Source organism: Manis javanica, chromosome 5, assembly GCF_040802235.1.
Source record: "Manis javanica isolate MJ-LG chromosome 5, MJ_LKY, whole genome shotgun sequence".
NCBI lineage: Eukaryota > Metazoa > Chordata > Mammalia > Pholidota > Manidae > Manis > Manis javanica.
Window position 1 is genome coordinate 172,000,151 of NC_133160.1, and position 13,954 is coordinate 172,014,104.

The 13,954-nt window shown below is 64.9% G+C and overlaps 1 protein-coding gene across 9 annotated transcripts in view; it reads left to right on the top strand.

Annotated features, from left to right (window-relative positions):
* The window catches only part of DOK7 (docking protein 7), a 30,410-nt gene that overhangs the window by 11,379 nt on the left and 5,077 nt on the right, over positions 1–13,954 (top strand). For 4 of the 9 annotated variants that reach the window (XM_036992469.2, XM_036992448.2, XM_073237981.1 and 1 more), the window contains 3 exons: positions 7,732–7,851; positions 9,498–9,617; positions 10,322–12,292. In XM_036992469.2, coding sequence (XP_036848364.2) covers positions 7,732–7,851; positions 9,498–9,617; positions 10,322–11,064 — 983 coding nt within the window. In that variant the 3' untranslated portion in view covers positions 11,065–12,292. Of the gene's footprint in view, positions 1–5,741; positions 7,255–7,387; positions 7,519–7,731; positions 7,852–9,497; positions 9,618–10,321; positions 12,293–13,954 lie in introns of those variants that run through there. The other 5 variants (XM_036992466.2, XM_073237982.1, XM_073237983.1 and 2 more) reach the window with 4 other exon arrangements.

Genomic DNA, 13,954 nt, shown 5'->3' on the forward strand with positions numbered 1-13,954 from the left:
CTGGGCTGGTGCGGAGGAGCAGGACAGGACGCCACTGGGGCACCTCCGTGCTGCATGAGCCCTCGGGCCACCTGGTCTTTAGCCCATTAGAGGTCATAGCGCTTGGGTCCAGAGCCAGGGTGGGGGCGGGGACCCTTGCCAGCTCTGTCCCCACTCCCTCGCATGGATGGTCAGGGGCCGCAGGCCATGGTGCCCTGGGGCCCTGGGGCTGCCCCTCCCCAGGGCTGTGGAGTTCCTGGACACGCGCCCTCCTGCCCGTGCTCAGGGTCGTCTGGGGCTACTTCCAGGGCTGCAGGCTGCCTGGGGGCTGCTGGCCAGCACCCTGTAAGCGGGGCGGTCAGGAGGACCTGCTGCCTTGGGGGCCTGCTGTCTTTGCAGCCGCATAATGTCATAGGGCTGCTGGGTGTTGTCCTTGAGGCCTCAGAGTTTAACATTCCAACTCTTGGTGTGGGTGTAAACAATTTTGGGCGCCAGAGAGGTTCCATGCAGGCAGAGAGGTCAAACCCTGCCAGAAAACCAGGGTGGACCACACAGGGCTGTCCTGGTGCTGCCTCTGAGCAAGGCCTGGATCAGCTCCATCTGCACACCTGGGCCGGCCAGCCTCGACTGCAGGGCTCGAGGCCGTCATTCTCTGTCCCTCAGTGGGACACGGGCCTGAGGGTGCAGATGCTCTCACGGACTCCGTCTCCTCCCTCCAAGCTGTCGCGAGGCCACTGGCCAAATCCGTGGACAGTGGCTGTGGGACAACCCCATGTGGGGGATGCGGTGGCTGGTCGGACTGTGCCATCCCTCTGTCCTCTAGCAGGCCGGAGCCAGGCCTGGAGTACAACCCAGGAGGGCCGCATTCTCCAGGGACAGGCTGCCCCTGTTCTGCTGATGAAAGCTGGACTTAGACTGTCCCGGGAAACGGCCTCAGAGAGGGGACACCTTGATGCGGAACCAGTTGGTGGGGACACAGTGCACGCCTGCACGCATGGTCAGACCACCCAGCCGCTCAGGACCGGGGCCTTCCTAGGAAGAGGGCAGGCGGTTTAGGTCCACAGAGGGCACAAGTCAGTGCCCCGGGGCTGCCAGAGCCAGCACCCACGACTGGGGGCCTTAGAACAGCAGAAGCGATTCCTCACAGTCCTGCCCACAGTCAGAGTGGCGGGGCTGCCCCCCACGGGGGCTCCAAGAGAGGGGCCTTCCTGCCCCTCTGGCCCCCAGTGTTCCTGCTGCCCCTGGGTCTGTGGCCTCTTCACCTGGCCTCTCCCTGTGTCCCCGCCCCCCTCCACAGGACAGCAGTCACTGGTTTCAGGGCCACGTGATAATCCAGGATGTCTCGTCTCTATTGCTCTTGATTCTGTCTGCAAAGCCCTTTTTCCAAATAAGGCCACAGTCACAGGTTCTGAGATGTGACCGTCTCTTGGGGCCACCGTTCAGCCCGTGATGGGTCACCTGGACCCTGAGATTTCCAGGATTTGGCTCCTGATAAGTCTGTGGCCCTGGGGCACTTTCAATTTCAGGGATGGAGAGCTGGGTTGGGGGTCATTGGAAGGCCCTGAAAGGTCTTGGGTGTAAGGAATTAGCACCCCCTCCTCTCCCCTGGGACAGGTCCCGGCCTGGCCCCTGGTGTTCCCAGACCGACACCCCTTCTCCCCTAGACAGTTCCCCAGAGAGCAGCCAACCCTGAGGTGCTCTGTGTGAGGAGCACGCCCCTGAGGGAGTGGGGTGGGGTCAGCGCAGGTGTGACCAGGGCTGTTGAGCTGAGACCTTCAGGACCTGGCTCGGTGTGCAGGGATGGCAGAGACGGGGGGCTTCCCATGGATGGGGAGTGGAGGGCCAAGAGAGGGGCCTGCCCGGAGCCTGGGGAAGGGAAGCTTTGGGAGCACAGGAGCTTCTCGGAGGGGCTCAGGGCAAGTTGTCCTTACACCGGCCATCAGAGCCTCCTGTCACGGGCATTTCAGGGCATTTCCGCACCCACGAGCCGGCTGCGTTGGCAGAGGACCAGGGTCCTTGAACTGGGGAATCCAGCAGGTGGCAGAGGGGGTCCGGTGCCCATCCGTGTCCTGGGCACCCGGCTTCTGTGCCACCTGCTCCTTCCCCTCTCTGCCCCCATGCCCATCTGTACTGGGTCTGGCCTGCCCCTGCGGCCTCCTGGGCACAGGTGTGTGGAGGATGGAGCCCCAGGCGAGGAGAGGCTCTTGCTGTGTCTGAAGCGCCCGATTCGCTCCCTGCCCTGATAGGCCCGCCGGTGCCTCCTTTGGATGTTGTGGCCCAGATGCTGGGGGTCCCGTGGGCACTGGCCGAAGCCCTGGTCTGTGACTGCAGGAATCTGGGCCAGAGAGGGGCTGTGGCTTCTCCATGCCAGGTGCTGGGTGTAGGGCTGGAGGTGGGGAGCACACGGCCCGCAGGGAAGACTCGGAGCCCATGTAAGACAGACATGAGACGTTTACAGTTCTCAGAGGGGACAGGGGGCCGGGGAGAGACCAGCCTGGGCGCGTCGGGAAGGCTCCCTGGAGGGGCGCTTGAGTGGGACCACTGCAAAGTGAATAGGAGTTCGCTCAGCTGTGGAAGGGTAAGGAAGTGTGGGGGAAGAGAAAGGGTGACCCCGGGTGTGTGCAGGAGCCCTGTTGGTGGTGGTGGGAGCAAGCAGCCCCACGGGAACCGGGTGCTGTGGTCCCAGGGGAGCAGGGAGCCACCGAAGGCGCTTGAGCAGAGCACGGCCAGCAGACCGATTTTAGGGGGTAACCTTGGTCCCAGGCCGCCATCAGGCTGGTGGTCCTGCTGAGCAAACAGCAGCTGTGTGGGTGGGGGGGCCCTGTGGATTCTCAGAGTGCTAAAGGGTGGTGACGTAAAGGGGAAGGGTGGGCCTGGGGTCAGCAGGGAGGAGATGGGGCCCTTGCTGAGGTGAGGGTCCCAGGAGGGTGCATCCCTGCCTCCAACTGTCCTGTTCGAATGCTTTGCCTTCGACGGCGGTCGGGACGGGTGGGGGAGCCGCAGGCAGAGACCTGAGAACGGTGGTCCGGACACGGGCTGCTTCCATTCACACAAAGTCACGTCTCCCTCAGGGACCAGGCCTGCCTGTCACATTTCTGATCGGCGTGCGGTCGATTTCAACCCTCTGCCCTGGAGGTACAGTCAGGCCCGTGATCTGTCGCCCTTTTGTAGCCCCTCGTGGCGTTTGCACACCAGGGTGACTGGGCCCTGTGTCCAGAGTAATATGGAGCCTGAGGCTGCCTAGGGCGGTGCCAGCCCCCTGGAGCCACCCTGCGGGGGGCTGCACCCAGTAGGGTCCCAGGTGCTTACTGGTCTAAACAGCATAGGAGGTGCGTGCACCACCTCCATTTTACAGATGGGGAAACTGAGGCACAGAGTGGCTCCCACAGGTTTGAGGGCCATCTGAGTGTGAGCCATGGAGCCGCAGCCGACCCCAAGCTCCGCGCCCTGCCTGCTGCTGGTTAAGCGGGCCAGAGCCCACTGGGCGGGGCAGGGCCAGCTGCGGGCACTCAGATGGCAGTTCAGCGGGGGCCCCAGCTTCCTCCTCGGGTGCTGTGCTCCAGTCTGTGTTCTTCTGGACAGGAAAGCAGCCCCAGGGACTGCTGTGCCCCTGCCCTTGGGGGCATGCAATGTGGCGTCGTGTGGGACCATTTGGACATGATGGCATACGAGCCCCATCCCATGTCTTCGAACACGGGAGACTCGGTCCTGGGCACCAAGTCCCGCTCACCCAGGTCTCAGTCTCCGCACGTGCCCACAGCACACGCCTCTGCAACATGGCCCTCTCGGAGCCCGTTTCCTCATGGGCCCCATGGGGCTCGCTGTGGGGTGCTGGGAGGACATGGGGTGGGTGTGAGGGGCCAGCATGCCCCTGGCACCTGAGTGCCCGCGCCCACACCCTACCCAGCCTCCTGGAGTCCGAGAGAACGCCGTCACGCAGCTCCTACTGCAGCCGCTCCTTGTGGGTCGCGAGTGAGCCCCGCCCATGGGCCTGTCCAAGGAGTCAGGTGCTGATGCGACCCGGTGCCTGGGCAGTGGGTGACAGTCCCCTAGAGGAGACCCCAGGTTCCAGTCTCCCAGTGGAGACCCCAGTGCTGGGCCAGACCGGCCCCCCGCCAGACGGGGTTGGCGGGACCAGCCTCACCTTCCGCCTGCTCTGGGGGAGCAGGTCACGGCTGCGGCATTTTCCCAGGGGCTGGGAGTCCCTGTGGGCCCTGTCCTTCCTGCCCCCGTGCCTGAGCCTCACCTTGGCATCACCTGGGTTGGTGTCTCCACCTGCTAGTCCCTGGTCAGAGGCTTAGCCCCAGGCCCCAAAGCAGCGGTGTCCCTGTGCGCCTGACCCGGGAACTGGGAAGGGTGCTGCCCCAGGGCCGGTCACTCAGGAGAAGGGCTGATGGACAGGATCGCCCGCCGGCACTGGGAGACGCAGATGGTGTCCCGGGCCTGCCTGAGGAGCTCTGACCTGAGCAGCCGTGCCTGGTGCCCAGGGCTGAAGGGTGGGGACCGCAGGGCAGCAGGGGAGGAAGGCGGGTCCCTGCGGAGCGCTCACAGGACCTCGCGGGGCAGGGGCAGGGGAGGTTGAGACCCCCCACCACTCGGGCAGAGCCCAGGGCTGTGGCTGACCTGCCGAGGCCCCACTCTCCTCAGGATGGTGTTGGGTCCCACCAGGCTGTTGTACCCCTGGGCAATGGGGGCTGTGGGGCTGTTGTCACGGTGACTGGGGCACGCTCCTGGCTTTCGGGGGGGCAGCTGCGAGGATGCTGGATGCCCTGTGGTGCATCCTGGCCAGAGGCGGCCCATGTGCCTGGGACAGGCCCCGGCGGGGGACCCCGCACAGACAGAGCCTGCTTCCCTGAGGGGCTCTTCGGGTTTGGGCTTGTTTTGTCTTCTTTCTGTTCTACTTTGGCAGAATACACGTAACATAAAATTTACCATCTCAACCTTAAGAGTTCCTGTCAGGGCACTGATGGCATTTGCGTGCAGCCGTCCCCACCATCCATCCCCAGAGCTTTCCATCCTCCCAAACTGAAACCCTGTCCCCATTAAACACCCCTCCCCCCTCCCCCAGCCCCTGCCCCACCTCCTGCTTTCTGTCTCTGACGTGACTCTCCTAGGGACCTGCCAGCAGTGGGTCATGCCGGACTGGTCCCTCCGTGACAGGCTCATCTGCCGAGCATCATGCCCTCCAGGTTTGCCATGTGGGACGCGGGCCACAACTGCCTCCCCGTTGGGGCCGAGGAACCCACCTTGTGCTCAGCCCCCCGTCCCTCCCTGGGCCCTGGGTTCTCTCCCCTTTTGTCTATTGTGGAGAGCTCTGCCGCGAACACAGGTGTGCAAATATTTGAGTCCCTGCTTTTGGTTCTTTGGGGCTTGTCCTGGTCAGGAGGCTGCTGGGTGGTGTGGGGACCCCATCTCTCTGCAGAAACCCCGTGCTGTCCCCATAGCGTCCACACCATTTTATGTTCCCACCAGCCATGCACAGGTCCAGTTTCTCCACAGCCTCACAGACATTGGTTTTATATTTTTTTGTTTTTATTTTTGTTGTAAAAAATATCTTTAACAATTCCTCCTAGTGGGTTTGAAATGATTGGGTGAAATTTAAAACTTTATTTCAAATGAATTTCTTTCACTGAATGTTCTTTCTCCCAACATAAGGGCAGGGAAAAATGAAATTCCCTGTGTTATTTTTGCTGTGTAACAAATGCCCCAGAGCTGAGGGGCTGTTTCTTTCTGTGGGTCAGGGGTCTGGGAGGGTCTGGGAGGGCTCAGTGGGGGTGGCTTACCTCTCCTGCATGTGGGCAGCTAGGGTCCCAGGGGCAGTGGCGTCTGGCGGGCGGCCTGGCTGGAAGTCCCGGTGGCTGTCCTTACAGCGGCCACACCTGTACAGTGCGGCAAAACTGGGTCAGGCTCTGTGTTACCTTCCCCTGACTCCCCAGGTAAATGAGCAAACAAAAATGCAAAGAATGAGTCCCTGGGAGGGGCCCTGGGGCCGGCTTGTTACTCCCACCCACAGAGTGCTGGGGGCCTCCTGGGCGGCTGGCCTACAGCTGCACACTGGGGCCACGGACGGCTCAGAAGTGGTCCCTGCTTGCAAAGTGCTGGGACTGGTGGCCAGACAGCATTCAGTCAGTAAGGGGACAGGTGAATTACAGCGTTACAGATTTGCCCCAGAGGAGGCTTCTCTGAAAGCATCACCAAGCGAAGGGTCAGGTGTTGGGGTCTGGAAAGGCTATGTTACATGAGTGGAGTCTTGCCAGGTGAAGGGGCATTACAGGTGGCCAGGGGCGTCCGGGGTTGAGGTGTCAGGTGGCCCAGGCGTGCCGAGGGGCCAGGGGTCCGGGAGAGGAGGCTGCGAGGGCCAGCAAGAAGGTGGTGAGCTGTGTCCTGGGAGACTCGGTGCTCGGGCCTCCGAGCCGTCCGCCCCAGGGAGCCCCTGCTGCCCAGGCTGGTGTGGGGGCAGCCGTCCTTCAGGGAGCGTGAGGCCTGGCAGACGCCGGGTAGAACGCCGCCGGCTCCCTGTCCTCGTCATGTGTTTTTTATGGTTGGGCACTGATTGTGCTGAGGTCTCTGCCAGGTGACTGTGAGCTTGGGATTAGGGGCCGGCCCTGCGTGAGAGCAGGCGACAGGCTGGCCTGGCCATGGTGGGGTGGCAGTTGCCCCAGGACACTGCAAGTAGCCAGTGCCCGTCGTGAGCACCCTTCTCACCTGCCCTCCACTAAGGTCCTGGGCACAAGTTCTCAGCTGTGTACCCCGGCCTGGAGGCCCATCCCTCTGGGCCCTTCTGAGCAGGTGTCCCTGGGTTGGGTCAGGGTGGGCATGGGCCTCCTCTGCACACCTCCCGCCTCCTCTCTGCTGCCAGTCGGAAGCTCCATGGTGCCAGGATGTGGCTGGGTGGCCTGTCTGGGCCTTAGGCTCCCCATCTCTAAAGCAGGTGTGTCACTGCTTCGGGGCATGCACGGAGGAAGCTCCAGCAACCAGAAGGTGCTGCGCCCCCTCCTGCCCCAGGGTGGCTGCCAAGGGGCAGTGGTGTTGCCTCATGTGGGGCCTGGCCTGAGTCCCTGGAATTCCATGGAGGCGACAGCGACTGGCTGGTGCAGAGTTTCACCATGGAGCTTTTCTGACCCCTCCTGTCTGCTGGCATGGTGCCAGCCGGGGGCCTGCCCTCTGAGAGTGCATGCCTTTCTTTGGGCAAAGGGCAGAGGGCAGAGTGGCAGAAGGGATTCTTGTGCGGTGACAGCATCCAGCCCCACGTGACCCGCTGTCTCCATTCACTCAGTAAGTGGCGAGGACTTCATTCACTGGCTGGGGCTCCAGGCCAGCGGGCCGGCTGCTCTGCTCGGCCTCCCAGGGGTGGCAGGACCCAGGGTCTCTCCCGCCCGGGTCCTGTGCCTGGGCCATCCCTCTGCTGGGTACTTGATGCTGGGGGCTCGAGTTCTCACCCTGATGCCCTCCCAGGAAGAGGGGGCGCTGTAGGGGGACCAGGGTGCGCCACCGCCTGCTCACAGGGCTTGCCTGCAGGCAGCCGGGCGATGGGGCCAGGTGGGCCCCCCACCCTGGGCGAGGTGTCGCTGCAGCCCTGGGGAGCCACCGCCCCTGGCAACCCAGTCCTGCCTCTCCTGTGGGCGCCGTGCGGGGAGGGCGGGGGGGCCACGCCAGGCCCTGGGAGGCTCCCGCACGTGCTCCGGGGACACCGCTGCTGGCCCCTGCTGGCCCTGGCGGGCGTCTGACGCCAGGTCTGCCCCCCCTCTGCAGGGGCCGGAGTCTTTTTCCTGTCCTCCTCCGAGGGTGAGCGCATCAGCTTCCTGTTCGACTGCATCGTCCGGGGCGTCTCCCCGACCAAGGGCCCCTTCGGGCTGCGGCCAGTCCTCCCAGGTGTGTGCCGACTGGGCCCGTCAGCAGGCTGGGTGGGAGGCCGTCCTGACCTGCCCCCTGGCCTCCGCCCTGCTGCCCCGGCGGCTGGGAGCCCAGGGCCGTGCTGGCCCGGCCGGAGAAGGGATGCTGCCCACCTCCGCGGCTCTGAGCTCTGGGGGGCTCCGGCCCTGGCTTCTGGTGGGGCCCGTCGCGTCGCAGCTGCAGCAGGTGGGGCGGCAGGAGGCCACAGGCCGGGGGGTGTCTCCCGGACACTTTGTGGGCCAGCCTCCTGTTCTCCAGGCTGGGGCAGGAGCCCCGCCGGGTCACTGGGACTGTGGGCTGCGGTCAGGCCCTGCTCTCTCCCTGTGAGGTGGCTGTATGTGGGGGTCTCAGGACACTGTGGGGGTGCGGTGAACAAGGCCGCTGTGCCTGCCTGTCTTTCTCTCCATCTCTTCTCTGCCTGTGGTGGTAGGAGGGGCCCGGGATTCGGGGCAGGGGTGGGGCGGTCCGCCCTCCACTTGGGGATGGCCGGAGACGCCTGAACCCAGCTGCATGGGAGGGGCAGAGGCTGGTCCTGTCGCCACAGCTTCCCTTGACTGAGGCCCACGGGTTGGGTGGCACCCAGAATTGCTGGTACACATTGTCCAGTGGGAGACCAAGGCCCGTGGCCACACAGCAGGAGGTTGGCCGCAGACGGGGCCGTCTGGGGTGGAGGCCAGGGGCCAGTGACATGCCAGGTCCCCCTTGCACACACGTGACACACCCAGGGACAGGCCAGGAGGAAGGCATGGCTCCTGTGGCCAGACTCTTAGCAGGCTGCCTGCTCAGGCTCTACTAGATGGTATGGTGGTGCCCCCTGCTGGCGACCTTCTGCCTGGCAGCCTCTGGTCGGGTGTGGGCAGTGGGACGGATCCAGGCCGGTGTGGACGGCGGTGTGTGGACGGCGGAGCTCTGCTCTCTGTTCTGGCTGGCATCACATCAAAGTCCTGTGGTCATGGGGGACTCGTGAGATGAAATGGCTCCCCCTGGGTCAGCAGCCTCACGCCCAGGTTTTCAGGGGTCCTTGCAATGGCCTCTGCTTGGTCAGACGCACGTGGACACCAAGGCCTCCGGGGCAAGACCTGCCTCCTGCAGGCAGAGTTGGGATGGCACGGGGGATTTCAGGGTTCCAGGGTCCACCCTGTCCCAGACACGTCCCTCCATCATCCCCGCACTGGTTCCCCAGAGCTGGGGTGCACTCCCCCTGTACCCCCACTTTGCAGATGTGGATAGGGGGCTCAGAGAGGGCAGGTGGGGAACCGTGAGTTGGTCTGATGCCATCATCTTGCTTTGCGATCAGCTGCCAGATGGGAATGGGCGGAAGGGTGTTCCTGGTGTCCTGGCCCTGGATGCTGCTGAGGTCGGCCCCACTGCAGGGCCTGATGGCTTTGGGGCACAGGCACAAGCTGGGGGCCAGGGGCCTGGATTGGGGCTGACTGGGGTGCACTGTGGTTGGTGTCCGGCGGCTGGGGACCAGGTGTGGGGAGGAGTGGGCTCACCCATGGCCCTGCCACGGCCTTGGGGTGGAGCGGCCTGCCTGTGGCCCTGAAGTACTGGGCTCCCCACGAGGTCCTGGACAGCGAGTGGGCCAGTGCCACTTGCTCTGCTGACCGTCCTCTCTGCCGCAGACCCGAGCCTCGGGGGGCCTGCCACCGTGGAGGAGCGAGTGGCCCAGGAGGCCCTGGAAGCCCTACAGCTGGAGAAGCGGCTCAGCCTCCTCTCCCACTCAGTCAGGACAGGCAGTGGAGGTAGGGGCCTCGGCCGGGCGCGGGCAGGGGCGGCGGTGCAGGGGTGGGGCCCTTGCAGGCCAGCCCCCAGGCTGCAGGCACTGAGCACTGAGTTCTGGCCTGGGCACCGAAGCCCCTCCCACTCCCCAGCGCGTGTCCTGGGTGAGGACAGGCCCCTTGTTTCACAGCTGCACCCAGACAGAATGTTCAGGGTTGGCATTGCCAGGAGCCGAGGCCCCTGCTTGGCTGTGACTCTGGGGTTGCTGCGTCAATGAGGACGGACAGAAGGAGCCGGCAGTCCTGGGAGGGCGGCCAGCTTGCAGTGGCATGGGGGCTGTCCCGCTGCGGCCTCCTGAGCCAGAGCAGGGGAGCCCTGTGGGGCCTGCCTGTCCCCTGAGGCTCACTGGGGACCGTGGCCTTCTCCTGTCCTGTCCACTCTGGCCCCTAGGAACAGGTGGTCTCAAGTTTGCATCGAGCTTTTACCTTCTTGGGGGAGGGGTTCACCCCTGGTTTCCAGAGGGTGGTGGCCAAGGGGAGGGGGGACAAGGGCCTGGGTGGGGCGGGCTTCCTGGTGCCGTTGCCTTGTGCTCCAGCCTCCGGGTGCTGGCGGGGCTTGGGGAGGCCAAGGGCTGAGTCTAGAAGGCGCGGACCCTCGGGTGGAGGCACTACTAGATGTCGCCCCCCACCCAGCCACAGAGCAGCCTCAGCCCGACTGTCCTTCTCAGGGGATGACCGCAGCCTGTGCAGCTCGTCGTCAGAGGCGAGCCGCTCGGACATCAGCACCAGCAGCCAGCTCACAGCCTGGCCGGAGCAGTCCTGGTCCTCGGCTGGCACCTCGCAGGAGGGGCCCGGGCTGGGGGCCGCCCAGGTCCCCGGGGAGGTCGTGCTGGGTGCCTCCAGGCCGCCACCCAAGCCGCTGCGGCCCCGGCAGCTGCAGGAGGTCGGCCGCCAGAGCTCAGCGGACAGCGGCATCGCCACGGGCAGCCGCTCCTCCTGCTCGGGCAGCTTCTCCTCAGGCGCGGACAGCAGCCTGGACATGTGGCGATCCGGCGACGAGTTCGGCTCACTGCTCAGCCTGCCGCTGGCGGCCGGGGCGCCCGAGCCCAGCCTGTGTGCCTGCCCTCCGGGGACAGCCGAGTACCAAGTGCCCACCGCCCTGCGGCCCCACTATGACTCGCCCCGCAGCCTGTGCCAGGCGCCCAGGGACCAGACCCCAGCCGCACAGGGCGGCCCTGCCGGTGGCGGGGCCGGGGACTCGGGCAGCCAGGTGTCTGTGGGGTGCCCCTCCAGTTGGCTGGGTGCCCGGCAGCGGGGACAGGAGACAGAGGCTGCAGGCAGTGAAGCCACCCCGCCCAGCCCAGCCCCCGGCGAGCCCTGGGAGGCGGGCGGCCCTCATGCTGAGCTGCCTCCTGCCTTCTTTGCTGCATGTCCCGTCTGTGGCGGACTCAAGGTAAAGCCCCCGCCCTGAGAGCCAGGGCCCAGGCGGGCTGCTCCGGGTGGGGTTCACCCCTCGGGACGGGAGAAGAGGGTCCTTGCCAAGGGGGTGCACTTTGTGCCCCTTGGTGAGGCCGGTGGCCGTCAGCCCAGTGGGGAGGGCCTGTGGGGGCCACCAGCTCCTGGGGAGCAGAGCCTGTCAGGAGGCCACTGTGACCGTCTGGGGCAGGTCCGCTGGCCGTGAAGAGGCCCCGCCTGCAGGCAGCTAGAAGTGCCTTCTGGGGTGGGAGGCTCTGGGTGGCCATCGGCAGAAGCCCAGAGCCCGGGGTTAGGCTCAGGCTCAGGCGCTGGGGCCAGGGAGGCACCATGGCTTAGCCAGCTTGTGCCAGGACCCCCTGGCCGCACTGCCTCCCCACCCCACTGCACCACCCACCTCATGGCCGGCCTGGCCTGCAGTCCCAGCCCCCCTGCGGCCAAGAATCCGATCCCTGCCAGCAGCTCCGGCCCCGAGGGTGCAGGCCCAAGGCTAACCCCCTGTGTGGCACGCGTGTGTAACCAGCTTTACCTGTTTGCCCCTCGCCTCCCGTGAAAAGCAGCACCTGCAGGCGGCCCGTCCTGTGGGGAGGAAACCGAGGCTCGGCAGGCCTGGGGGCTGGTGGGTCTGGGTCTCAGAACTCGGGGGCCCACTGCTCCTCAGCGTTGTCCTGGGCCTTAGGGCTCTGGGCCAGGGGCGGAGCGGGGGGGGAGCAGGGCTGTGGTCTCATGGGGCCGCGGCCTCGGAGGTCAGCCTGCCAGAGGGCTCTGAAAGGGCCAGAAGGCCCACGCCCTTTTCCTGGCTGCCCTCTGGCTGAGCGGGAAGGCCGGTGGTCAGGGCAGAGGCTGCCAGGGGTCCGAGGCCCACCCATTGCATTTGGAGGGCCCCTCGGTGCTGCCTAAGGGCCGCCCTGGGATAGAGCTTCTCCCCGGCCTGTCTGCTCAGCTGCATGGGGGGCAGCCGCGTTGCCTGGTTTTGTACATTCGTTCCCTGGTTCCGGATGCACCGTGAGAGGTGGGGCCGTGTCCATCCGATCCTGGACTCTCTGGCTGGCTTCGTCCTGCGCTGTCTGAAATCAGCTCCTGTCCAGGGGCGAATAGCTGACCTGTAAATATTCTGCTTTGTGCTTCCGCTATCGGCTGAAGATGTTTGTTGCTCTTTTACATTGAAAAAATCTGTTTGTAATACATTTATGTTCTTCAACTGGAAATAAAATGTTCTTTTCTTATCCTCTTGTCCTTTTCCATTTGGCCAGCCCTCCCCACTCCTGCCCTGGCCCTCCCCGCGGGGCCCTTGACTGTCTCTGGAGTCCGGGCCCGGCCCCCTTGGCCTGTGGGTCACAGAGCAGCGTGAGATCCACCTCCGTAGTCAGCCTTCAGCCTGAGGGCGCTGGAGGCGTGACGGAGAGGTGGCTTCAGACAGCCCCTGGGGCCTGCACGTGCACGTGTGCGTGTGCACACAGACCTGCATGCATGTGATGCATGCCCGTGTACATTCATCTACATGTAAGCATATTAAGGGAGGCCTGCATGCACACGTGTGTGGTGTGTGCACATGTGTGTATGTGGTATGTGCATGCACTTGAATGCCTGTGTTCATGGCGCATGCACATGTGTGTGAGATGAATGTGCATGTGTGATACGGTGTGTGCCGTTGTGCACATGGGCATGTGCACGTGTGTGTGCACATGTGTGGCATGTTCTAGTGTTTGTGGAGACCACAGTGAGGTCCTCAGTGGTCTCTTGGGCTCAGGTGGTGCTGCATGTCCAAGTGAGGGTAGACACCGCCTTCTGGGCCAGTGAGGGTCCTGGCTCTGAGCCTGAGGCCCTGCCTCCCCATCACCCCATGGGGTGGCAGAGCCTTGAGGACCCCATTTCAGCCTACCTGCACATCCTGGGGGCTGTTCCCTGCCCTGTCGTTCCATCTCCACCCTTGTTCACCACCCTGTGGGGGGCCAAGTCTGCCAGGGGAGCTGGGGGGCTGAGGTCCCCAAGGGCACTGAATGCTGGCATATCTGGGGGGGGTTCCTGCAACACTGCCATGTGGGGAAAGGCAGGCCTGGGGGTGAGCTGGGGGCTGCAGGCAAGTCGCTGCACCTGTCTGAGCCTCGGTTTCCTCTTCTATGATGGGGACAGTAGTCGCTACTCTCCGGGTGCCCAGAGAGGGTCTAATGAGGTGTGTAAGTGCTCTGTGGAGGCTGCTGGGGTATCATCATGCATGCCGCTGTCACCCCCACCCCAGCCTTGTTCCCAAAGCCCTGGGGCTGTGGGCTGCTGGTGTGGGGGCCGGCTGGGGTGCTCCTGGAGTGCTGGGCTACCTGCTGCCAGAGCCCCTTGTCAGCCGGGCCTGGTGCCCCTGTGCTCCCGCAGTACCTGCCGACCGATGGCCAGAGGGGCAGGCGTCCCTCCAGCCAGAAGACAGGCTCCAGCCCTGAGTGAAGATGGGGAAGGCCAGAGCTGGGCATTTGCTTGCCCCCCCCACCAGTGTGGGAATCCTGGCGGGCACTCAGGTCTCCTTGACCTTGGCTAATGGCTGGGACTTTGGGGAGGTGCCGTCTTGGGGGCGAGGCAGGAGGGATGGGCCACAGGCCACACAGGTGGGGACATGGGCAAGTAGATGCTGGGTTGCCCAGCCCTTTTAGTCGGTCCTCGGCTGGTGGCAGGAGCATGCTGAGGACCTGGGCCGGTGGGGGCCGGGCTGGCAGCAGGCCGTCCTCGCCCAGAGTGGAGAGGCCCCCTCATGGTGTGCTGGGGACCACTGCCCTCTCTGGGGACTGTTCGGGGTCATGCATCTTGTGCGATGGGATGCTCAGGAGGAGTGGGGCCGGGGGTCCCACAGTGGTGTGCCTCAGTATCCCCTTGCACCCCAGGGTGGCCCTGGGGCATGGGTT